General features: G+C 54.1%; 1 protein-coding gene across 2 annotated transcripts in view; it reads left to right on the forward strand.

Moving 5' to 3' along the window:
* Positions 1-25,831, forward strand: part of COL5A1 (collagen type V alpha 1 chain) — a 153,290-nt gene that overhangs the window by 16,378 nt on the left and 111,081 nt on the right. For both annotated transcript variants that reach the window (XM_033122324.1, XM_033122323.1), the window contains exons 2-3: positions 20,224-20,391; positions 25,321-25,534. In XM_033122324.1, coding sequence (XP_032978215.1) covers positions 20,224-20,391; positions 25,321-25,534 — 382 coding nt within the window. The remainder of the gene's footprint in view (positions 1-20,223; positions 20,392-25,320; positions 25,535-25,831) is intronic.

Genomic DNA, 25,831 nt, shown 5'->3' on the forward strand with positions numbered 1-25,831 from the left:
AAAAGCAAGGTAAAGCATATTCCTCTAAGTATGAACCCATCTCTGTTCAAAGAAAAGAGACACAATCTAGTCTTGTGTGTGCAGAGATGATAAGAAGGGACCTGCGGGGTCCCTAGAGCAGGCTGCTGGGGGCACAGCTGTCTCCAGCATCTCTTGGATTGGGCGGATGGCTTGTTCGAACACGAGGGTTGGTTGGAACGGGGGTCGGGTGTGTAGGTAACAGAGAGGCGAGACAAAGAAGTGTGGCTGGCCGCTCTGCTGCATACCTCCCAGCCGGCAGGCAGCCACTTATGGTCCAAAACAAAACAAAAAATGACTAGGAAGGGCCCAACCAATTGAGCACGGATCCTGCAGCGATCCTTTGAAAACAACAACAGGCACTTGTCAAGTTTCAGAACTGAAAATGTCCTCAAGGGCCCCCATCCACTCGTTTTACAGGTGGGGAAACTGAGGCTGGTACACATCTCACCTAGAGTCACGTAGCAAATTGGCACACAGCTCCACAGATGTTGTCTGTTTTAACCCTCTGAAGTAGGGGCTGATAGTGAGTTTATGAAATAGATGCGGCTCATGAAGGAAACTGCCCAGAACCACTCGGCTGACAGTGGGGTCTCGGATTCAGCCCGTCTGTGTGACTTTCCCAGCACAGCACTTCTGCGAGTGGCCAGGAAATGTTTGCAGCCGGAGCCTCTCGTGGGAGGACCACGGACATGACAGGCGTGACTGGGACAGGCTGTGTGGTGGCACGGGGGCCAGCACAGGGCAACTGGTGGTGGGTGTGGGCCTGTGATGTTCAACCCTGTGAGCACTGCCCTGGCTCTGTGGTCACTTAGGACCCTGTGTCATCTCCCGTGCTCCCTCTCCAGGGCAGGGCACAGTCTTTGCAAGGTCGTCCACATCGTCCTTGGTGCTGACTCTACGTGGGCGGCCTCACCTTCATGTTCCGCAGCAGACCCACCACCTGCTGTCACTAGGCTGGTCCATTTCCACAGTTGCGAGTCCCAAGGGGCCTCCAGTCTCCCTTGCTGGTTGATTCTCTGCTCAGCCTGGACATGAGGCGTTGAGGGTCCTTCCTCTGGAGGACCTCAGGTGATGACAGTGAGGAGAGGGAGTGCATGGGGTCGAGAGAAAATTCCTCTCCCTAGAAAAGAGACTGAAGTACCACGCGTTCCCTAGGGTCCTGTGTCTTGTTTCCATGAGGTCCCTGCTGGAATGTGAACTTCCCCACCAACTTCAGCCACTGTCCTTCCTACTGGGGAAGCTGGTCTGTGCTGTGGGGATGCAGAGCTGGGTGGGGGTGGGAGAGGGAGCTGTCACCCGTCCCTTCACTCATTTATATGTTAGTGTTAGGGGTTAATCATGGCACCAGTTACTGGAAACCAAAGCATGGGTGGGCTCCCTGTCCTGCAGTCCTGTGTAAGTGGGATCGGGCCGTTATGAGTGTGTGATCTGTCTGTTTGGTTGAACCATGTGAAATTGACATTTTGTGGAACAGAATGGTCAAACCACCATTTCACATGGTTCAATCTAATACTGCAAGAGTGAGCGGTTTTAAGGACACCTTTCCCAGAGGTAAGCATTGTCTAAGCTGATGTCTGTAGGATGAGAAGGGATAGAGTGGAGGTGGGGGAAGCTGGAGGCGTCCGGGTACAGTGAACTAACTGAATGTGCCTTGATGTGTGTGATGCTGGTCTTTGAATGTGGGGTGTAGCTTCACTACAGCCGAGCAGGAGTGGGCGTGGCAGGAGAGGGAGAGGGGCAAGAGATGAGGCCTTGGGCGCCCTTGATTCACTTACATTGGCGAAGATGTATTGTCTTTATCCACCCATCCATCCATCCATCTGCACGTCTATCCTTCTTCCTTCCTTCCTTCCTTCCTTCCTTCCTTCCTTCCTTCCTTCCTTCCTTCCATTGATCTGTGTGTCCATCCATCCATCCAAATACCATCCATCCATCCATCCACCCAGCCATCCATCTTTCCATCCATCCATCCATCCATCCATTCACCATCCATCCATCCATCCACCCAGCCATCCATCTTTCCATCCATCCATCCAAATACCATCCATTCACCATCCATCCATCCACCCATCCATCTATCTTTCCATCCATCTATCCATCTGTCCGTCCATCCGTCCATCCATCCATCCATCCATCCATCCACAAGCTGTGCTTGTGGACTTGAATGAGAGGCAGGATAAACCCAGCTACGGTAGTGCAGTCAGGGTAACCAGGTGTCCACAGCTTTATAGGGGTTAATAGAGGTCATGGCTCTGCACTGGCCAGGAAGGTGGAAGGTAAACTGGGCTCCCGGTAGAGCTGGGCCATGGACAGATGGGGGAAACAAAGAAAGCATTCCAGTCGGCAGGAAAATATAAGATACACTGTGCCTTGAAACCAGAGGCAGCAGTCCACACTTCAGGCTAATTTGGTTATGGGTTCAGAGAGTCTGCTCATTCTCTAAACACCTTCGTTAACTTTTTTGTACTATAAAAGTAAAGCATACGCATTACAGCAAATTTGAGAATTATAAAAATGCCTTCTTCTTTTCCCTTCTGTCTTAGTCTGTTCACTATAACAAAATACCATAGACTGGGTGGCTTACAAACAACAGAAATCTACTTGTCGTAGTTTCAGAGGCTGGGAAGTCCAAGATGCAGATGCCGTGTGGGGAGGACCCTTTTCTGGTTCGTAGCCAGTGCCGTCTCTGTGTCCTCACATGGTGGGAGTAGCGGGGAGCTCTGTGGGGTTTAGGATGGCACCATGTGAATTTTAGGGGGACACAAACACTCCAACCATAGCACTTTCTCAGTTTCTCCCTTTTGTGGCCGAGCTCATGTGTAGAAACTGTTGTGTCCATCTTAATAACAGACACATTCTGTGTAAAATAGGCTCGTGGCTGACGACCATTCTATCGTTGCTTGCACCAGAGTTCCTCTCAGGCTGGATTTGGGTTTTGTTATTCGCTGTTGTAAATAACACTTGAGTGAACATCTCCCTGGTGAACCCTTTCTGCCTCTCTGATTGTTTCCTGAGGGTGGATTCTCAGACAGTGACTCACTTGTCAGCACTTTGCAGCCCTTTTTTTGCAAGTCACATTCCAGCCACCAGTGGGCAGTTACCCTCAGAGCTATCATGTCCTGGCCAGCCTTCTCCTCAGGTGTGGAACTCAGAGGGACCCCACGTGATAGAGCCAGGGCCACCCACCCTCTGTAAGCCAGCCACTTCCCCCTTTCTTCTCCTAGCGGTCAGCAGGGGGCTGCTATTTAATCTTGGGGACCTGGCTTGGCCATTACCGGGCCTGTGACTTGGCCCAGGTCTCTTGGGCCCTTAGGGTCACTCCGGTTTCCTCAGAGATTGGAGTAGAATTTCCTCCTCCCTGGGGTTGTTGTCAGAAGTTGGATTGTTAATAAAAATTGAAACACATGCACTCAGAGCTTTTGATCAGAATTATAGACAACAGGAGGGACTCTTCTAGAACCTAAAATACAATCAGTAAATGCTGATTCTCTCTCCGGCCCTTACCCCGCTCTCTTCAACCATTTGTGTGTTAAGTGAGTCTCCGCTGTGGCCAGGTGCGTGGGTAGTGGTCTGAGCGTCCTGCTGCCCGTAGGGTCTTCTCCCCACCAAGGCAGTCACGTCAATGAGTGTGCTTGGGGTCTGCGTTGCAGCACCTTTGAGAGAGGGGGGTGGCTGGTGTCTGGGGTGCTACCGTGATGTGGGAGAGAGGGCCGCCTGGGCTGTGGTGGGCCGAGGTGTGGAAGGAAGGCCTGCTTTCACTTCGGAGCAGCAGGATGGATTCTTGTCAATGAATTTTCTAGTAGCGACATGGGTGGGCTCTGTTGGTGGCTCCACACACTCGTGAACTTCACCCACTTCCAGGAGGGCTGACTGAGGTTTCTGATCTCGTGAATGTGAAACGTGGGAAGCCTGTAGCTCCCCCCACCCCGGGGACACCTTGAAACTTGACCTCCAGGGAAGTCAGCGGGGCTGGTGGTCTGGACTCCCGGTGATGCTGCAGAAGGCGGCTCTGAGTTCCGCCATTGGTTTGTGGTGCCTCCTTGGGGTTATACAGTCATTTGTGTCCACGTAGCTGGTTTTGAGTCACAGTTTAGAGTGTTTTGAAAATTTGCACAGCTCTAGTAATTGAAAAATGCCATCTGGTCCTGGGGGAAGTAGTGTAACATACTCCTCCCAAGGTCAGAATTCTTTTGCTTGAATCACAAGAGTAACTTCAGAACCAACGGGACTGCACCGGGATCACCCCACGGCCTGTGCTGTGGGAGCATTTCCATTTGGGCTGAATGAGGAACCGTGCATTTGGGTGGGTTTTTAAGGAGTTGATTGGACAGACAGTGGCTTTAATCTGTAACCGGAAATATTCCTGTAAACTTCATCTATTGTGTTATTTGCTTTGTGACATTTAATAGGGCTTAAACTATCTCTAGGGGCCAATTTCCTTGTGTTGCTAAAGCTGTCTTTTCTAACGAGAATTGCAAAGCAAATGCCAGCTGATGCCAGTGCGGGGAGAACAGTGAGCCAGCAGACACATGTGCCTTTTGTCCGCATTTCAGTCCAAAAGGACAAGGGTGAGCTGGACTTGGGCCTGACCGGCAGGCCCCGTGAGGACGCGTGACGTGGGGTGGCTGCTTCAAATGTCAGACTCTGGAAAGTATAGACGTTCCTGAGAAGTGCAAATGTGGTTTTGTTTCATAAAAACCAGTTAAAAATTGCCCACTGTCAAGACAAACACCAAAATATCTGTGACTATCTTGAAGTTTTAGGCAGACATGGAGAGAGGACAGCTTCTTAATTGTATAATGCTGTACCCTGCTGTACAAAATATTCCATTAATTTGTAATAAAAGCAATACATATCCACCATAGAAATGTTAAGAGCTACTGAAAAGTATGAAGAAGAAAATAGAAATCATAATCCCTGTTTATGCTGCTGCTGCTGATGTGTCTATTAAGTGCGGCCAAATAAACGACTAACTGAACATTTTGATGTATTTATTTTCCAGTATTTGTTCTATGTCTACATTTACAAAATTGGGATCACCTGCTACTTTGTAGTAGTTTTTAACTTAAAATGTGAGTAAGTCTCAGTAAAGGGGGAGTGAAAAGGAACATTCTCAATCTGACAGAGGACATCTAGGTAAAATCTATATCCTGAATGCTTCTCGTCCAGATCAGGAATAAAACAAGGACTTCTGCTCTCACCACACCTGCTCAGCATTGTACGGTGAGCCTAGCCAGTGTCACAAGGCAAGAAAAAGAAATAAAAGGCATGTAGATTGGAAAGGAAGAAGTAGATTTGTCTTTATTTGCCGACCACATGGGTATCTATGCTAAATATTCTAAAGCACTTACAAATAAAGCTTCTAGAACTAATAAGGTTTAGCATGGTCACAGGAGTCAAAGTTGGTATACAAAAATCAGTTGTATTTCCAGATAGTAGCATTGAACATTTGGAAATAGAAATTTAAACAGCCAGTATAACAACATCAAAAATATGAAATACTTAGAGATACATTTGACGAAATACCTGTGCACTGAAAATTACAAAATATCACTTAGGGACATTAAAGAAGATCTAAAGAAATGGAAAGATATACCATCTGATGGATAAGAAGACAATATTGTTAAGATATAATTTTCCCCAAAATTGATTTACAGATGCAATGCAATGCCAATTAAAATCCCAGCAGGCTTTTAAAAAAAGATATTGACAAAATGATTCTGAAATTTATATGGAAAATCCAAAGGATCAAAAATAATCAAAACAATTTTGAAAAGAATATTGGAGGTCTCATGCTATGTGATTTTAGGACTTACACTATAAAGCCACAGTTGATATACACATACAGACCAAAGGAACAGAGTACAGTCTATAAATAGACTCACATGTATATGATCATTAGAGTTTTTTTCTAAATTTTTTTATTAACAGTGTGTTTCTCCAGGCCCATCAGTTCCAAGTCATTGTCCTTCAATCTAGTTGTGGAGGGTGCAACTCAGCGCCAAGTCTAGTCACCATTTTTAATCTTAGTTGCAGGGGATGCAGCCCACCATCCCTTGCGGGAGTTGAACTGGCAACTTTGTTGTTGAGAGCTCTGCGCTGTAACCAACTGAGCCATCCAGCCACCCGGATCATTAGATTTTTGACAATGTTGCTAATTTGGTGGTGAAAAGATAGTCTTTATCAACCAAAAAATAAACGTGGACCCTTACTTTAAATCATATGTAAAAATTAAGGTGGATCTGTCAACGCTGAGAAGGAGGATACCGACTCAGAAGGGCTTCTGGTGTCCTGCTGGGCTCACATTTAAAAGCAGAGCCTAGCAGCCGTTTCCAAGCAGGGGCCTCTCACGCAAACTGCACTTCAGGAGAAGCCTGCACTGAACGGCCTGTCTGCACTGTGTTGCTGCCAACTGAGCCAACCCTTATAAAGGAGTTCCTGGAATGGTACTTCTACCAATAGTACTGAGACTTTCCTGGCCAATCAGAGCTGTGCAGCTCTATCCTTATTAGCATCATCATTGACCAATCAGAGACGCTCCATTCTGTCCAATCAGGACAGTGCATTTGGGACCAATCAAACTGTGAGGATTTGGAGTCTTTATTTGCATGAGGACTGGCCAATCAGGGACCAGGGGTGGGTACTTCTTTCTATATAAGTCAGCTCTCCTCAGGCTCAGGGAGCACAGTTTCCCTGCAGATTTGTTTCGTCGGCTGTTTCCCGGCTGGAGCTGAAACACGGAAGACACCGATCAGACCGGAATGGAGCAAAGCTATCTAGTTAGAGAGAGACCTCGCCCAAGGCCTGCCTCGCCATTGTGCTGTTCCACAGCCGTGTTGGTACATAATTGAACTGTTAGTCAAGTTTCCTTTTCCACTGCATCCCAAATTGGGGATTCCTGTTAGCGTTGATTTGGCACCAACGCCACCGACTACCGATCATTGACCTAAAGGTAAGATTTAAAACCTTAAACAATTAAGCAAAAAAGAAAATCTTTTGACTGACTTTGAGGGAGGCAAAATTTTCTTAGAAAGTACGCAAAATGTATGAACCATAAGAAAAAGTGATAAATTGCACTTCATCAGATTAAAAACTTCTGCTTTTCATTGGCATTGTTAAGAAAATGGAAAGGTAAACCACAGATTGGAATAAAATATCAGCAAAACCATATATGATCAAGGTCTTACATATAAAAAATATAAAGGAATATTAGAACCGATAACCCAATTTAAAACCAGGCGAGAGTTGAACAGACATACACTGAACAGCTTTAGTCATCAGGGAAATACAAATTACAACCACCAGGGGATACGACCAATGCATACACAACCGTCTGTGAGGATGTGGAGAAACTGCCATTCATTATTGGTGGGGCTGCAAATTGGTGCAACTGCTTTGGAAAACAGTTTGACAGGTTTTATAAAGTTACCTGCATTTATCCTAGGACCCAGCGATTCCACTCCCAGGTATATACCCAAGAGAAATGCAAATGTCCACACAAAGAGCTATAGGTGAATGTTGATGCTACTTTATCATCCCAACCCAGAAACAACCAAATGTCCAGCAACTGGTGGGTGGGTAACAAATTGAGGTCCATCCATAGGATGGGGCACCACTCAGCAATAGAAGGAATGAATACGTGAAACAACGTGGGTGCAAAGCATCGTTGAGGGAGACAAGCCGACACGAGACTCTATGTGATATGATTCCATTGATGTGACATTTGAGAAAAGGCAAAACTAGGGACAGAAGAAAGGTCAGTGGTGGCCAGAGTGTGAGGAGAAGGACATGAGGAGACTTGCTGTGATGACAGAAATATCCTGTCTTGACTGTGGTGGTGCTGACAGGACTATACCTTTGTCAAAATTCATCGAACTGTACGCGTAAAAAGGGTGAATTTTGCTGTGTGGAAATTGTACCTCCAAAAACCTGACTCCAGATGCACACAGACTCTCATAAGCATTTCTCCATATGTTTCAGTATCCCTTTAGTATTAATAATTATCACTCGATCAAATGTTAATATTAATATAATATTACGTACAGACTGACGGCTATCTGATAGTCCGTTACACCGCAGGGGTGGAATATTCAGGAATATTCACTTCTCTAGTGTTTTTGGTGTGCACAGTATGTGGTGAGCGTCTAGGATTACGTCCTTGTGCGTATCTGGAACTCTGTTAGCGGTGCATCCCCACAGCTGGTGGGGGGATGAATGCCTTTAGGAAATTCAGGACCAAGGGTCACGCTGTCTCCGAGAAAGGTGTCGATTTAGACTCACATCTGGACTGAACGAGCATTTGCATCCTTGCCCAAATTTGGTACGTGAGAAAATAAAAAATACGTTGCAGATTTGGGGAACAAAGGCGTCTTGATTGAGTTTTGATTTATTGAACTAGCAGTGACATCAATCGTTCTTTGCTCCCCGCTCCTTTTTAGTGGCAAGAGTTTCGTACGCATGTGACATGCGTAGCCTGTGTATTTCTGTTACAAGCATCTCTCCCTGTTTATTGCTGGCTTCGTGTTGTGTTGCTGCATTACAACTACCCCAAAACTTATGTCTGGAGACGATAGCAATCTTATTTTAGCAGCTTAGTTTGTTTGTGAGTCACCATTTGGGTTAGGGACCATTTGTCTGCTCTCATGGTGTCGGGCTGAGTGGCTTGACTGGGGCTGGAGCATCCATTTCCAAAACAATTTTCCCAGGTGGCTGCAAGTCAGTGCTGGTTGTTGGCTGGGAGCTCAGCTGGGGCTGCCGGCTTGGGGGCCTGGCTTTCTCTTCACAAGGGACCCTTTGAGGGACCGCTTGGGCTTCCTCACAGCATGGTGTCTGATTCCAAGAGACACCGGAAGTAGAACCTACCAGTTTCTTAAAGCTTCGGTCCCTAAGCTAGCTCGCGTCATTTCCATCACGTTCCTTTGATGACGCAGGCACAGAGCCCACCTGGACTAAAGGGAGGGGACATAGACACTGCTTCTTGACGGGCAGTTGAAGAATTTGTGGCCATTTTCAAACTACTACACTTAAAACATTTGTTTTGGTATTTTTAAAAAATAAAATAGTGCACGTTATCTGTGGAGGTGTACATAGAACATTTTCAGAAGTAGAGGTACATGGAGTGGTGAGCAGACATTCCCCGTCTCCATTCTGCCAGTTCTCAGCCCTTTCCCGGATGTAACCCGTTCGTTCACTGTCTGGCTGGTCTTGTCCTGCACGTTTGGTGCTGCATTACCTGATGTAGCCTCAGGTCACATAGGCATTTTTGATCCCTTTTAACATAAAAGGGGTGGCCCCTATGAGGGTTTCTGTGACTTGCTCTTTTCACTTAAGGCATGTGTCCGTGTCACTTAAGGCCGTCAGTCCGTGTCATGCCTTCTAGACCACCCCTTCCTGTCCAGCCTCTGCAGAGTATTTCACAGGCGCAGCTTTGTGTATTTAACCCGCTCCGGAGCGAGGGCCGTTTGCCTGGTGTTCAGTTCTGCGCTCTCACAGACGACACTCCCTTGGACACCCAGGCACATGCACAAGGCTTCCGACAGCGTTCAGGCCTGAATGGGGGCCGGGGTGGGTGGCTGCAGGTCACCGTGTGTGCACATCCTAAGTGGAATACTGCAAAATTGGCCCCAAAAGGTTTCTTCGCCCCTGGCATTGATCTTGAATCACGGAAGGCGTATGTTTGCTGGTTGGTTTTGTTCAGTGGTGGGTTGGTTGGTTCCTTCCATCACTGTCCTGAGCGTCGGCTCTGGGCTCAGCTCTCAACCCCAGGAGCCCCTCCTACCAGTCCAGTGTGGGGCAGGGTATGGCGTAGGCAGGCTGTGGCGGGTACTAGGGTGACACGGAGGAAGCAGGGGCCCGGCACGATCTATGGCGGGGCCTCTTGCTGTCCTCGAGTTTCATGAAGTGAAAGGGGCTCTTACGGGTGCCTCTGTGACGTGTCATCATAACTCTTGAGGGCGGGAAGGAGCCAGAGAAGCCAAGACTGTGCTCCTAATACCAGCTGTTGTCCCCAGCTTCCCAGAGAGCAGGCCCTGACATTAGACCCCCTTTACGGCAGGGAAACTGAGGCCCAGTGGTTTGGGGGGATCCTAGTACCTGGTTCCATCGAGCATGTCAGTGTTTTTAGTTCTGAGGCTTGAAGACCCCCAAGCATGTGCGGGAAGCCCAAGCCGCTGTGGGGGTCCGGCCAGCTGGAGACGCTCAGGTCAGTGCCCTCAGGCTCATCTGGATTCCGGAATGAAGGGGCATTAGCCAGAAATGGTGGGGACCTTCAGCATGTGCTGGTTCGCGATAGGCCTCAGTGAATAAATGAATGCTGAGTGAATGACGCCCCCGCGGCCCCCCAGGTGAGCCTGATTGACAGATGCTGCTTATCCATTTCCACGTGGGAGTCTAACCTGTAGCCCATGCAGTTCTGTGAGGATCTCATGCCACACCTCCGCCCCCTGCCCCCCTTTTATCCCGAGCATAGCTCCCGGAGTACTTCCTGGGAACTGGGCCTGGGCAAGGCTCTGGATGCACAGGGCCTTCTGCCAGTCTGACCCAAGCTGGCCTGATGGCAGCTAGTCTACCCTCTGGGCCTCCCGGAAGCAAGTGGGGCCGTGCAGAGCCTGCCGTGCACACAGCCAACCGAGCACGGCGGAATCTGGCGTCTGGTACCGTCCCCACCCCTTTTCTCCAGAACAAGGAGATAAATTACCTCTGAGGAAGCTGAGCTTAATCATCTGGCTCCCCGTCACGCTTGCGGGCTCTGCGCCTGGACTGGCGCCCGCTGGCAGCCTGCCCGCCCCTCTGCCCTGTACCGTCTCTGGCAGTCAGCTGCAGGGCCAGTGTCCATGGCCACGTTCTGTTCTGTTCATAGTCCTCTGAGGAATGACGGGGGAGAGGGACGTACATGCTCAGTTGTTTCCTAAAGGCAGACAGACGTCGCCCATGCCAGCAAGAGAAAGGTGGTGCTAAGAGGACACAGTGAGCAGCTGGGCACACCCTGGCCTGCTGGGGGCCTGTTGGAAGCTCTCTCGTCCCTCCTTGTGACCTTTCCTCCTGGTCCTCAGTGGTCTGCAGCACCCACGGTCACTGGGACAGCGGGAGCCAGGCCCTCTGTGATCTCGCCCCACCCTGGCCGGGAGGTCCCCGTGCTGTCCCTGGGGGGATTGCCTGAGCATGGAATGTTCTTGTGTGGCCCCAGACTACTCATGGGGCTGCTGGCAGCTCCTGACACCCTGTCCTCCAGGACTCCTTCCCAGGTGCTCTGGGCGTCACCATCCCTCATGTGAGTTCTCGTGGGCAGCTTACTTTTGAGTAACAGTGTGGGTGTTGAGGGCTAGCTTCTCACTTGCAGGGGTCGCCAGGCTGGGCTGTAGGGGCCGTAGGCTGGGCGGTGGCACATGTATGTGTGAGCCCTGCAGAGGCACCTGGCCCGCATCTGGCGACGGTGTGGGGGTGATGTGAAGATATCAGGTGTTGGACCCCTGGTCTGCCTCAGTGAGAGGTGGGGTACGGGAGGCCATAGCCCAGGGAGCAAGTGTGGACGGGGAGGGTCACCTCCCTCGTAACACGGCGCTCATAAGTAGGGTCTACCCCTCCACCCCATGCATTTCACCACGAAGTCTCCCACCAGCAACACCATCTGTCACAGCTGCTCAGAGCTCTTGACTTTGTGGCCAGGAAAGGAGGGCCGTCAGGCTGGGTGAGGACGAGGACGAGGAGTGGGATGACCAAGGACAACTCGCAGATGGGAGTTGGGACAGGGCCCAGCAGCACCTCTCACCAGCCCCCTGCTGGGGTGGGGGGTGGGCAGCCATTCCCCTCTGTCTTCCTTGCCTTTCTGGTCCACCCTGGGGGGCCTCGCTCCCTGGGGGAACGTGGAATCTCGCAACTGTCTACTCTGCTGAGTGCACGCTGCAGGTCCCCCTAGGCCGGACCCTCAAAGGCACCGAGCCAGAGGGCAGTTGGCGGTTGCCACGGAATAAGACATATGCATCACCCAGGACTTCACTCTCTGGTCTGAATGGAACAGTGAGGCCGTCCAGGCCAGGGAAGTGGTCAGGTGAATGGTGGTGTGGACATCTTTGAGAAATTAGTTTATCACTGAATTTTCAAGATGCTGGCTTTTTTTCCTTCATTTACTCATCCATCCATCCATCCATCCTTCCATCCACCATCCATTCATCCTTCCACTCAGTCATCTATCCATCCAGCATCCATTCATCAAGTTATTCTTCATCCATCCTTTTTTGTCATCCTACCATTAATCATGTATCCTTTCATCCACCCATCCGCCTATCCGTCTGTCCATCCGTCTGTCTGTCCATCCATCCATCCTTCCATCTACCATCCATCCATCCATCTATCCATCTGTCCATCCGTCCATCTATCTGTCCATCCATCCATCCATCTCTTGATTCTTCCATTCACTTCATCCCTGTGCCCATGTATCCATCCTTCGATGAGGGTTTACTGAGCATCCCGTGTGGCACTTTGAAGAGACAGTGAAAGTGACAGGACTGTGTCTCTGGGATGCGTTCTCAGTGTCCAGAACAGAGTCTCGATGTTGTAGACGGCGAGACAGCAGAGGCGCCCTCCGCCCTGCCGTTCTTCCACGGGCCTGGGGTTTTCAGGTTCGCTCTCGTCCCCATGGCGCAGACGCCAAGGATCTTCTCCTTTCCCAAGGTCTTCCCGAGGCCTCAATGTCAAGGACAGAGCCTCTCTTCCCTGGAGCGCACCTCACTCTGCCTTTGTCACGGCTCAAGCTCTCTGCTGGTCACTCCCTGTAAGGAGAGCGAGCTCTGCAGTGATTTGCCTGGTGGCCTTGTGGGAAGCATTCTACAGTCTCTCCACCGTGTGCTGTAGGGGAAAGAAGACTTGGCGGCCAGACAGCTGTTTGAGTCGCAGTGGGACCCGCGTGACTTACCTAACCTCTCGGCCCGAGTTTCCTCATCTATGAATGAAGGTGGCTGCTTTGTGACCTGCGTTCGTGAACCAGGGAGGGGCGGTAGGTGGGCGTGGAGGTGCACTGGGTGCCCAGGGTCTCAGCCGCCCCTCCCATAGGCTCGTTGCACTTCCTGGCAGCCCCAGTGTGTCATGCGCTGGGAGATCCCTCGGGGCAGGAGCAGGAGCCGGCGCCAGCCCTGCAAAGCTGCCTGCGCCCCGGCCAGCGCCCTCCCCTCTCCTCCTGCTGCTGGCCTTTCACAGCTTGTTGGCGTCCTGGCGGCCGTCACCCCTCACTGATGTTCACTCGTGAGCAGTGACAGAGATCCCCGTTTCCTGCCGTGTTTCTGGGCAGCTGAACCGGCCATGACGACAGCCTGAGTGATCTGATAGGACTTACACCCTCCAGGGCAGAGACAAGTGCAGCACGCACAGAATAAAATGGCATTTGCTGGCAGGGAAAAGCGGGCCAGGCTCCGGGTCAAAGAGCTGGTGCTAAGTGCAGTAATAACTGGGCGACCTGAAATGCTTGCTCTTCCCAAGGCAGAGCCTGACAGCTGGGGGCGTCTGGGCCCCGGGAGGACGGAGCAGGGCTGACACCTGGGGGTGTCTGGGCCCCGGGAGGACGGAGCAGGGCTGACACCTGGGGGCGTCTGGGCCCCGGGAGGACGGAGCAGGGCTGACAGCTGGGGGCGTCTGGGCCCCGGGAGGACGGAGCAGGGCTGACACCTGGGGGCGTCTGGGCCCCGGGAGGACGGAGCAGGGCTAGGGTGGTCAGTCTTTCCCACGGGCTCAGCGCTGGGGCGTGTGGTCTGTGAGGGATTCATGTTTATGAAATAGAGTTCCTTCTGAGGTTTCTGCTGCCAGAGTCTGAGCGAGGCCTGGGCTGGGGGTGGGGAGGTGACGTGGGGGACAGACACCAGAGAGGTGGACAGAGGCCTGAGCTGGGAGGAGAGCCTGCAGTCTGGCCTTCACGCGCAGTGACTGGCTGTGTGATGGGCTCACGGTTACCTCTGCTTTCTGATGGCTCAAATGCCTTTCAGGTCTTTAGTTATAACAATTCTTAGTGCATTCTGAATGTCATGTTGGCTACTTGTCACCCTTGAAACGTTCCCATGCTGTCATAACGAGGAGCAGGGTGAGGCCATGCTTCCTTGCCCCCCTGCCCTCCTGTGTTCTCACGGGAGGAGCAATCCCCGGTCACTTCCTGTACCCTGTGATCTCTGTCCCCCGTGCACTGGGAGTGGCTGTGGGGGGTGCTGGGGAGGGGCCTGGTGCTGTCCGGCGGTCAGACCTCAGGCTGGGTGGAGGTGAGCTAATGCTGCCCACGTGCATTGTACCTGCCACCCTCCCCATGCTGGTCCTTCCTTGCAGGGCGTCCCTTTCACAATGATGACAGGGAGCCTCCAGATGGGACCCCCTTGGTTCAGGGCCGTGGGGTTCATAACTGGAGGTCCTGGATCAGAGCCAAGTCCCCTGAACCCCAAACCGTGGTGATTTGTATTTGTAGTGTGCCCATGGGTGTGGGAGAGGCCGAGCCGGGTGGGCCTGCCCTGGCAGTCTCGTCAGCCCACCAGGCAGCCCCTTCAAAGCCATCCATTTCTGCGCAGGTGGCCCACTGTGCAGCACGGGCAGAGCCCGGCTCCAGCCTAGCCCCGTCCAGCTCCCAAACCACTGGTCGCTGCTCTGCCCTGCCTGAGTGCGGTCCAGGAGGGCGAAGGCCACGTGGCCAGCCTGGGGCTGGAGCACTGCCCAATCCTAGGAGCTCTGTTCTCACGGACCATGTGTCACCGTGGCTTTAGTGAGGGATGCCCGGTGTGAGCAGTCAGTGAGAAGGACGGGCGGGGTCGGCAGGGCCTTGGTGTCGGGCTGAGGAGCTGGCAGTTCTTGGGGGATGGGTGCCACGGAAGAGTGTTGGGGGGCTGGTTTTAGGCCAGCAAGGGAACCCCAGTGTGGCAGTGAGCCTGGTGACACTGGTAACTCAGTGAGCCCTGAGTTATCCGAGCTGCGGCTCAGGTCTCACCCCCAAGACAGCCCTGGGATGAGCGTGAGTCAGGGGAGGGGACAGGATTTGTGCCGCTGCTCCCAGGATGGCTGCCGCCTGCCCTGCAGCCCTGGGCCCTCAGCACCTGTCACTGCTGCCCCTTTGCTTGGTCCCAGGGTTGGGTCATGGAAGAGAGTCACAGCTGTGCCTCCCGCGCGGCCTATTGGTTTCCCAGCGTGCTGGGCTGACCTCCCTGGTGGGCCGCGTGCTTTGCAGGGGGGCTGGTGCGGTGGGGCCTCAGCCCTGGGCGCCACCCCTCCCTCACTGGCCTGTGCCCCTGTGCTGTCCTGTAAGAGCTGTGGCTCTCTGTGCTTCCAGGGAGCGGAAGATGGGAACTAGTAAGGACAGCAGGAAGAGCAGGTATGCTTCCACGGTGTGACACTTGGTGACAATTACTGTGGGTGCCTGCCCTCCCGAGGTTTACAGCCCATAGGGGACTTGATGAATTTATACTTACAGAACAATAAACTCGCCGAGAACACTGAGGTGATTGTGTGTTGGGAGGCGATCGTGCTGCTGTGGCTTAGGACCCCGTCATTGTGCTGAGTGGAAGGGAACTTGGGCTTGGGTGGCTCAGAAGCTGAGGGCGGCTCTGTTCCGGCCCGACTCCGCACCAGCGTGCTGTGTGAGGGTCACTCCCCTTCTCTCTGCACAGCTCCTCTTTCATAATAAAGGTGATTAGCCACAATGTTATTTATGACCCTGTCTAGATCTAAAATTAGACAGTTCTGAGAATTTTGAAGATGCAAACCTTGGTGGTTATTTAGAGGGCTCTTAAAATTTCTCTTCAAGATAATGATGTTGACTTTGGAAGTACAACACCTCCCCTCCCTCCTGCCCCCTTCAGTTGGCTCTCTCCATCAAGTCTGTCTCGCTCACTGTGCTCTGCAGCCCAGACACTTGGCAGGATCTGGCCTGGCTCAGCGTCTGGAGGGCTATGGAGGGCAGGGGGCCTGGGGATCCACACATGGTGCCTGGGTCCCGAAGGAGGGGTCAGCATCGTTCCCCCTGGGGTGCTGGGGCCTCCAGCCGCCGGCCTCGCCTTACGCAGCTGCGCTGCCTGGAACTTGGGTCTCGAGTGTTGAGTGCACGTGTTACAAGGGCCGTGGCCTTCCTTTAGCGGTGAAGGCAGGGGTGTGGACCAGGGCTGTGCAGGTGACCACAGGGCAGAGATGGATCCTGTCCAGATCAGCACGCTCCCCGAGAGACCCTAAGCCCGGGGGCTGACCAGCCAGCCACTGTAGTGTGGGGAAGGGCTGAAAATACCTTCTAACGAGATAAAGGTGATCATATATCTCACCTCAGCCCTCCCAGTGGCTAGGGTCTGGGGCAAGCGAATTATCTGAGAGGGGACTCGGGGCCCAGGAGATCTGGCAGGGAGAGCAGTCTTGATTGCAGAATAGCAGGGGGCACTGCCCTGGCTCAGGGGACACCGGGACTGGGGTGATTGAGGACAGGGTCACCTCCTGTTGGGACTCTGGCCGTGAGTGACCTGTTGGAATCTGGAGGCATGTTATGGATTCCAGGGGCCAGAGAGCAGGTCCTGAGAACCCACGTCTGGCACGCTCTGGGAGCCAGGGGTGCATGCCCCTGTAATTCAGGGCCCCGAGCTGGCCTGTCCCCACTGGAGGGTGGCTTCTTGTCACAGGCAGGCTCAGTGCACAAAGGAGAGGGGGAGCGGGCTGGTTTTGGAAAGAGATGGGATGCGGGCAGCCAGGCGCTTCCACAGCCACTGGGACGGCTGGGGAGGCGGGGCCACCAGTGAGTGGCCACCTAGACTTCCAGAAGTTGCTGCTGCCAATGCCACCGGAGTCCCCCTGGCACATGGCCCAGGCACTGCAGGACGAGGCCAGGCCAGCCCGCTGCCTCCCTGTCACATCCCAACTCCCTGGGACTCTGTCTGGTAGAACCTCATTTGCGCTGGAACTCTGACTGCAGAGGGGTCTGGGAAACAGTTTCAGCTCCCAGGCTCTGCAGACCAGGAAGGAAGGGGACAGCCTGAAAGGGGGCTGGCTGGGGCCTGAGGGAGCCCTGGCGGGTGCCCACCACTGCCGGATGGCCTGATCGCGGTGGTTCCAGGGCAGCACCACGCTTTGGCTTCACGACGCCTTGGGTGGCCTGTGTGCACACCAGTGATTCTCAGGCACAGAGAGTGGGCCCGGGCCAGGCGTGGGGACACATGTCTGCCCCTCAACCACCGAGGGGCAAAGAGCCAGAAGAAGGTACTGCTGTTGGTCGAGCTCCAAGGTGCAGGGAGCTGGCTATGCTGGGCGCTCTGTGGCTGTAGCTCCTCTCACTAGTCTTGGAGAGAACATGACCCTAAGGTCCCCTCCTTAGCGGGGATGACACTGCGTGCAAACGCACCGGCACCTGTCCCAAAGCCATGGTGATTTCCAGCAGGGCTGTTACCCTGGTGGGAGCTGAGGCTCCTGGTTTCTCAGGAGATGGCCCTTGAAGGGGAGAGCTCGCAGCAAAGGAAGGAAAGCCCACGGAAGGCCTGTGCTGCCAGTTTCCGCTCAGGCGCCTGCCACACCTTTTATAAAACATAAAAACATTCTTTTAGCCCTGGCACAGGGAGTCCTTGGCCGGCAGGAGGGTGGCATTGGGCCTGGAGAGGTCTGGTGGCCTTTTCAGCTTGTGCTGCAGGAGCTCTGTAAACAGGCCCGGAAGCTTCTGGAAACAGCTTTCCCATCAGCAATCGAGAAAACAGGTCTACAGGCCTGCACGTCTGGGAAGAGCATCACGGCTGTTGGGATGTGAATCCAGAAAACACCGGCCGGGATCTTTGATCCCTCCCCTGGCCGCTGTCAATCTTGGAACTGAGTCTCTAGGATGAGCCAGAGCTTGGCGCTGTGTCACTGCGGCAGGTGAGCCAGCAGCTGGCACGGCCGTCTCTTCCCACGGCCGAGTCCAGGCCTGGGGCTGTGCCGGGCACCTGCGCCTGGCTCTGCTTCTCATGTCAAGTGGACAAGCATCTGTCGAGCGAGGGCGACGGGGGCCAGCGGGAGGTGCCATGATGGGCAAGGCACTGACCACGCTGCGTGGGGGCTGGGCTCCGGGCGGGGCTGAAAGCCACCCGGGAAAATCAAAGAGCCCACGAGAGGCAGCAACTCTTTACACAAGTGGACGCCCACCTGGACCGAGTGTGCTGGGCTCCCACGCTGCCCCTCGCTTGGCCCTACCTAATGATTTTCATGCAGAGGGGAAATCCTCATCCCTCACGTTTCTGGTACCTTGATGAAAGTGACAGAGGACGGCAGCAGAGCCGCTTTGTAGACATGACACCACTGGAGGCAGGGCACTGAGGGCTCTGGAAGCTGGGTATGTGGTGCCTTGGAGGGAACTGCGGACGGGGCCATGCTTTGTGCTGGGAGAAGAAGCATCTCTTCCCTTCCACCCCAGTCTCCGCAGAGCCTTGCTCAGCAGCGCTGTTCCCCTCCCTCCCAGCTCGTCATGGCAGGGGGTGGCCTACGGGGCGCCATCTGCACCTCCCTCTGGCACCATCTCAGTGCCTGCACTGAACGCCCTGGCCTGGCCCCTCCTCTTCCATGTCTTCCCTTCCGCGCACAGGGCTTCTGTCTCTTGTTTGGACAAACGTTAGGCTGCATGGCCACCCTCTCCGATGGCTGGGCCGAGCTCCAGGGGCAGCAGCTGGTAAAGGGGAAGCTGGCATTGGGGGTCCTATCTCACCTCCAAATCTTCTACCTTTGTTAAAAAAGTGGGGCTTTCCTCTGAGTGAGTTCTTGGCACATAATCCCCCTCTGGGGAGGAAGACTGGATAGTTTAGCAGGGAAGCTTGTGTCAGCCCTGCTGTTGCACCCGGCAGTGGGTGCTGACCTTTTAGTAGCAGGTGTCAGACTCTGACCCCAATTGGTGTAAGCCTAAGGACAACTTGTTGGCTTATCTACATGCCTTCTTCAGGCACCGCTTGATCCAGGAGCCCAAATAGTGTGGGAGTCTGTCTCTGCATTCTCAGACAGGGTCTGCCCACACGCCTGGGAGGGCGATGGCCGCCTGTGGTTCCAGGTTCCTAGTCCATGAGCAGAGCCAGCAGAGCTCAGAGAATTCCTTCATCCCAAAGGAAAAAGCCCCAGGATGGAGCTTCCCCGGCCTGACCCAATCACATGCCCACCCCTGAACCCACCGCCTGGGACAGGGTGGTGTCGTGCTCTGATTGGCCAGGCCAGACCCAGGGGCCCCAGTGGAGGGGCGTGGCCAGGCCACACCCACACCCCCGTGGGCCGGCGTGTGGATTCTGGCTGCTGGATTCCCTAAAACCAGCAGCACGTGTGCTCTATCACTTTGACTCCATGTTTCAGTTTATTTTCTCTGCCGGGACTCCTAGGGGCCTCTTGTTTGCGGTAACATGAGCTGAACTCGGCACATGAAACAGGCTTCATGTAGGGCAGGCATGTGGAGGCCATCTTTTGTATTTGGGGGGGACTATTGAGCTGTCCGGTAAGTGTGTGGCTTTGGTTGGAAAGCCAGCTTTTCCCCTGCCCTCCGGCACTGCTGTCCTTCTCTGAGGAGCCCTGGATGGAGGGTCAGGAACTTTCCAGAAGGGACGCAGGGACCTGCTCCTCCCTCCCTCTTGGTGTCACACTGCCTTGCGTATAGGCATAGGTCTTCAGGGGCCCATGGAAACGGGATATTGCTGTAAACTGTTGTGGGAAAATCACGTTTTAGTTGGGTAACGATGGGGGATGGAACCGCATGCCCTGCTGTTCTCCTGGGAGTCACTCAGGAGGAGCCAGCACTCCAGGAATCGCCCAGCAGATTGTGTTGAGTGTCAGTCCCTCCTGTTTGTAAGTTCGCCCTCTGTAAAGCTGCTTCCCTCAGCAGTGGGATCTCACCGGCCTTTCAGCTTAGTTTGGGGGGGTTCCCCTCATGCTAATGAGAAGAGTGGGAGCTGGGGTGGGGGTGTGAGTGTGTGTACAGCATTTCCGGCTGAGGACTGGGGCAGGAAAGCAATGTTAGTGCAAAGTCGGGAGGGTGGAGGCTGGCAGGCGGAGTAAGCCAGGGTCTGCTTCTGGTGTGTGGCTGTTCGCAGGGGCTGGGACGGGACCGGGCTGCTGAGCTGGACATGCTCCTTTCTCCAAAGTGGGATCCCAGCTTCCTCCTAGCGCTTCCAAACTGGCTCTGAGTTGGTGTCCAGTTTATCTGACCCCTCCCCCCACCAGTGCTCTTGGTCAAGCTGTGGCTAACCCCCCACCCCCCCATTGTCATTTCAGCTCAGCCGGCAGATCTCCTGAAGGTTCTAGATTTTCACAACTTGCCTGATGGAATAACCAAGACAACAGGTTTTTGCACAACGCGGCGCTCGGCCAAAGGCCCGGATGTTGCTTACAGAGTCACGAAAGATGCCCAGCTCAGCGCGCCCACCAAGCAGCTGTACCCCGGTAAGAGACATGCGGGTGTGTGCTGGGTGGGGGGCCGGGGGGTGTATGTCTTCCCCCTTCTGCCTCCAGCCAGGCAGCAGTGCCGGAAGCTTGCATGCCGGGAGAAACATGCTCGGTTTTTCAGAAAGCCGTTCTAATGAGCCCAGTTTGATCTCATTACGGTGAAAACAGAGCCCCAGCAGCCATCACCGCTCACCACCAAAGGTGGGCACTGGGGCCTCGCTGTTCCTGCTGCTTCTCCAAGCAGGTGCAGCTCCAGACAGGCTGCCAGGACTCCAAATGCAAAAATGTGATGGATGGTTCCCAGGGGACGAGGTTAAGGGAAACCTCAGGGTCACGGGAAAGGAAGCACTTCCAGACAGAAGCTTAATTGGGGACAGTGACACTAAGAGACACATGAATCACACATCACGACTCCCAGCGAGAGAGGGCTTTTAATGAGAATCAATTGCCAGGCTCTGCTTTTAATTACGTCCCCACAGCAGAGCAGCGTTGGCTGCTGAGCTGCAGGATGTAGGCTGTCCCTGTCACCTGGCTGTGGGACAGTATGTGGTACCCCCTCCCTCCATCCCAGAGTCAGTTAACTGCTCCAGGCTTGTTTGGACACAGAAAAACGGGCAGTGGCGGACAGCCTCCCCTGCCTCAAACGAGCTCTCTCTGGTTCAGGTCAGATAAACTCCCATATGAGATGTTCTGTAATTACGAGAACACCGTGCACCATCTTTTGGGTGACCTGAGTGTGACAGGTGATCATTCTCTGTTCATCCCACGTCCCCACTCATTCCCAGGTCCCGGAAGGACACACTCTTTTCGCGGCTGCGCTTTTGCTTCCTCCGACCCCTTGCTTCACCCCCACTGTGTTCGCAGCCTTCCTTTGACCCCACGGACACTTTGAACAGTTGGTCTCTGACGGAGAGGCTGGGTTAGCCCTTTTCGAGAACGTGTTGGGTTGCTGAGGCTGCTCGGAGGCGCCAGCTCTCTTCAGTGCCTCTCAAGGAACCCCACTTTGGGCTCCCGAGCTGCACTGGGTTCACACGTCCAGCCTGGAGAACGTCTGACTCATCACTGCAGATGGAGGTCACTGTCGGGGCTCTGCTTTGCTCCCCACTGTGGAGGACTGGGGGGTCTCATTGTTCATACATCCAGAGGAGTGTTTCTTAACCTTTTGGGGGGGACATATCTGTTGGAAGCACCCACTGAGTGCTCCCTTGTGTCTTTGCCCAGAATTGCCTGCTTTCTGCCCTGTGTCCCCAGTGTAGAATTCCTGTCCTAGGGAACCTGAGGGGCTGCGTCCAGGGGAAGGCGTGAGGGGGCTGACGGCCCAAGGCTCTGGAACCCGGTTCTCCTGACCTCACACCCCCCGGGCCTGGCGGGCACGCTGTTGTCACATTACAGGTCCTCCTGTGGCAGGAAGGCGTCCCCTCTTGGAGGTGACCTGTAGTTCGTTTGCTGACAGTTACTTTAATCTGATCCCTGCCACCCAGTTCAGGGTCACGGGCACGGCAAACTCACTGGAATTTGTGTCCTTGTATCCTCCTGCCCTTGGCATTACCTGGTGGCAAGAAGTACCCTAGGATCTCAGAATACAGGCTGATTATTGGAGATCGAGTTTGAATTCCTGGACAGTAAGACAAGGAATTGTTTTAAGCCCCTTTTCCACCTAAGCTCTCAAATTAGTAACTTGATTAGACTCAAAGAGTTTAAAGAGCCTCCTATTCATAATTGTCTTAGTTGTCGAATGGGTCCACAGGTGACGGTCCCCTCATTAGAGCCACATAAACCGGAGGCTGCTTCGGAATGACCGACACAGGAATTGCTGTGGCTCCTTCTGCGCGTCCCAAGGTGCCGAGTCAGGGAACTCTGAAAGGCCATCCTTGTAGATCAGCGCAGCGTAGCTTTGTGTACCTGGGACCTGAGGAAACAGCACAGCTTCTCTGCCCCGTTCTGTCTTGGAAGCTCTGAATACCATGCCATGCCACTTGTCTTTTTGCTGTGCTGTCCCTGTTCCGGGGAGTGGCCTGTCCGGCTGCGTTTTAGAAGCCTGCGTGTGGCAGCTGGAGAGGGAGCCCTCTCCCTCTCAGGTGACCCCTCCTCGGTTCTCGTGCCGACAGTTGAGGTCCACTCTCTATTTTGTCCTCCGTCTGGTAATTGCGGGGCAGCTGAGACTCCCTGTCCAGGATCTGAGGCAGGGACTGGACTTGACACCCTCCGGCCCTCTTTCCCCCTCACCCCAGGCTTTCCCTCCATGGTGGGCCGGGGGCTCCAGAATCAGCCTCCATCCAGCAGAACATCCTGTCCAGTAACTGTTGGCTTAGTAGGATCCAGTTTAATACCATGTGCATTTATTAAACTCCTACTGTAAACCTAAACTGCTCCAGTGCCCTTGGGCTTCAGCCCAAGTGAAAAGGAAATGATACAAGGAAGTAATTGGGCCTCGTGCCCAGCCCGCCCCCCAGCTGTGACTTTTCTCTGAGAAATGACATATGCAGAGACGGACAGCAGCTCGTTTCTCCCAGGCTGCCCAGACAGTGTGAATGATGCCGGGCGGCAGGCTCCAAGCTCGTGCCATGACAGGAATGGACCATCTCTAAAGTGACAACAAATCCATTGTTATTTTGCCAGGAGAGAGATTCGTGTTAAACATAATTTACCCTGTTAGGTTATCTGAGCTGAGAAAATTGGTTACCACGGAGATGTAAAAATTAGGAAAGAGCATCTTGATGAGCTGGGAGAGATGGGGGTTCGTGGTCCCCCGCAGTGTATCATGCGGGAGAAAATGAGCTCCCTCATTTCCCACTCTTCGTATTTAAGACAGGACAATGACTGTCCCTGGCATGGCAGGGAGTGGGGACAGGAGGCAGTTGACCCTTTGAAACGAGAGTCACTGACCGAGGTCCTAGTTGCACAGTCTGTCCTGCACGTGGACAGTGAGCTCTGAGATGCTTCAGGTCAAGCACAGCCTGGCCCCTCAGTGCCCATTCATCCCCAGGGACAGATGAGGCCACCGACATCCTGCCGCTGGCCTGGCAGCCGGGGTCTCCCCTTGGGGCCTGCACAGCAGATCCTGCTCCCTGCATGGCTGGTACAGCTAGGGCCGTGATCTCCAACTCCCCCCTCACGTCCTACATTTGGAGGGACAGTGTGAAGCTGATGGCTGTGTGACAATAGTGACCTCAGTCAACTTCTTCCCAAAGGCTTCCTGTCTGGAAGTAGAAGGGCAGCTTGAGTTGGTTCCTCAAAGAAGCTAGCCTTTCCTCAGGTGACCACCATCACCTGCCACCTAGAGCTGTCCCTAGCACTGGGGAATGGGGGCCGTGAGCGGTCCCCCTGGGGGCAGGGCCGGGCCACGGCACTGGGTGCAGCCACAGACCCCAGCGTCTAGCTCGCTGACACAGGTGCATGGCCCCCGGCTGGGAGCCTGGCCCCTTCCCTGTCGGCCTGAGTCGGCTTAGGGGCCCACGGATGGAGTTTTCTGCCCGTCTCTGTCTCAGCCTCCACACCGCATACCACTCTCCCAGCTAACCTCTGTGGGCCCGCTTTGGACTCACTGTTTGAAGCAGCTGTGGCCCCCTCTTGCCTTCCCCCTGGTTCTGCAGAGGCTGCTGCAGGCGATTTTCTCCTGTGCCCCTTGGGAGCCTTAGGACACCCTTGGCCTGGTGCCTTGTAGGCCCCTACTCCCCGGCATGATACCCCGTGTGCCCTGCCTGCTCTAATGTCTAGAAGCAGAGGCCAGCCGCCCGGCTGCACAGCGATTCCGCCAGCAGAGGGCGCCCATGCATAGCTTCTTCGTTGGAAACTCTCTGTCACCCAACGGAGTGGCCTTCTGGGGCCATCTGGTCGACCTTGTTACAGTTTTAAAGAAGGAGCAACTCTGATAATGGATTCTTTCCTTTTCCAGGCTCTAAGCCAGATCCACAGGCCTCTAGCGCGATCGAGCGTGAGCGGCTGCAGCCGCAGGTCCTGCCCCTTCCTTCCTCCCTTCGTGTGTCCATGCCGACACCTCTGTGGGCTTCTTCTTCTGGCAGCTTCGGAGAAGCACATTGACTTGGCCTGAGCTTTTCTGGCTGGGCTTGACTGCACGTCCATTAGCCCCGGGTTCTAGGCAGAACTGCCAATTGCACAAGGTGGTGGGAGAACGGCTGGCTTCCCCACCAGGATGATCCATGGGGAGGAGGCAGCCAAGGCCTCCTGTTGCTCTGGGAAGAAGGGAAGGGAAGGGGCGTGTGTAGAGAAGTCTGGAGCATGTGGAGCAGGCCTGGGCGCCTTCTGCAGGGCCCGCTTGGGTCTGGCCTGTAATGAGCAAGTTGTACCTACCTGTGTTACAGGAACATTCCCTCCTGTCAGCACAGCAGGGCTCGTTCTTTCGTTTTTCCTTTCTCCCTTCTCTCTCTCAATCTCTCTCCCTCCCATTCCCTCGCCCCCGATTGAAGTCTTTTGATTTCTTTCTACTTTTTCTGTTTTGCATGCCCACCAGGAAATGGCAAAAAGTGTACTTGTGCTTGCATCCCCGCCTGTTGCCTTCTTCCCTGCTCCAGCTCCCTCGAGAGGACGTACTCTGCTAGGCTCAGCTTTAGGCATTCCAGAAGGTGCAAAGATGGATGTGAAACAGCCCCTGTCCGGAGGAAGCTCCCCTTCTAGGAGGTTCTAACTAGGATTCACACACAGATACACTAAAGTGTAGGAGCTGAGAAGATGGCATGGAAGGCTCACAGCTGGAGGGACCAATCAGCTTTGCATTTGAACTGAGCCTTGAAGGGATAGGTGTGGCCATGTGGTGATAGGGAAGGGCTGCAGGAACAGTTTGCTCCAGGGGCAGATGTGCACCGCCATGTGGTCGCCAGGTTCCTGAGCTGGTTTGTTGGCAGAGAGTAGCTGCTGGGCGTGCTTGGGGTCTTCCCGATTGCCTTCTTAGCTCTTCCTCTGTTCCAGCGTCTGCGTTTCCCGAGGACTTCTCCATTCTAACCACTGTGAAAGCCAAGAAGGGCAGCCAGGCCTTCCTGGTGTCCATCTACAACGAGCAGGGTATCCAGCAAATCGGTCTGGAGATGGGCCGCTCGCCTGTCTTCCTCTACGAGGACCACACGGGGAAACCGGGCCCAGAAGACTACCCCCTCTTCAGGGGTATCAACCTGTCAGATGGCAAGTAAGTGGGCGCCACTCAGCAACCAGCCCTTGTCCTTCCGGAGGGTCGGGCAGTCAGGCTCGCTGGCCGGATAGGGACATGACCGCAGGCTGTGCTGAAGCAGCATGGTGCCGAGATGCCCACAGGTGGAGAGAGCACTGGGCTTGGAGTCCTGAGAGCTGGGTCCCAGTCTTGGGTCACCCTCTGTGGCTCCGGGGCATCCTGTCCTCTCCCTGAGCCCCCATGTCCCTTTATAAAAGGCACTAAAGCGCATCAGGTGCTAACCTCTGGGTGTCAGAAGGGACCTGGGAGGTCGAG

Source organism: Rhinolophus ferrumequinum, chromosome 12 (genome assembly GCF_004115265.2).
Source record: "Rhinolophus ferrumequinum isolate MPI-CBG mRhiFer1 chromosome 12, mRhiFer1_v1.p, whole genome shotgun sequence".
Classification (NCBI taxonomy): domain Eukaryota; kingdom Metazoa; phylum Chordata; class Mammalia; order Chiroptera; family Rhinolophidae; genus Rhinolophus; species Rhinolophus ferrumequinum.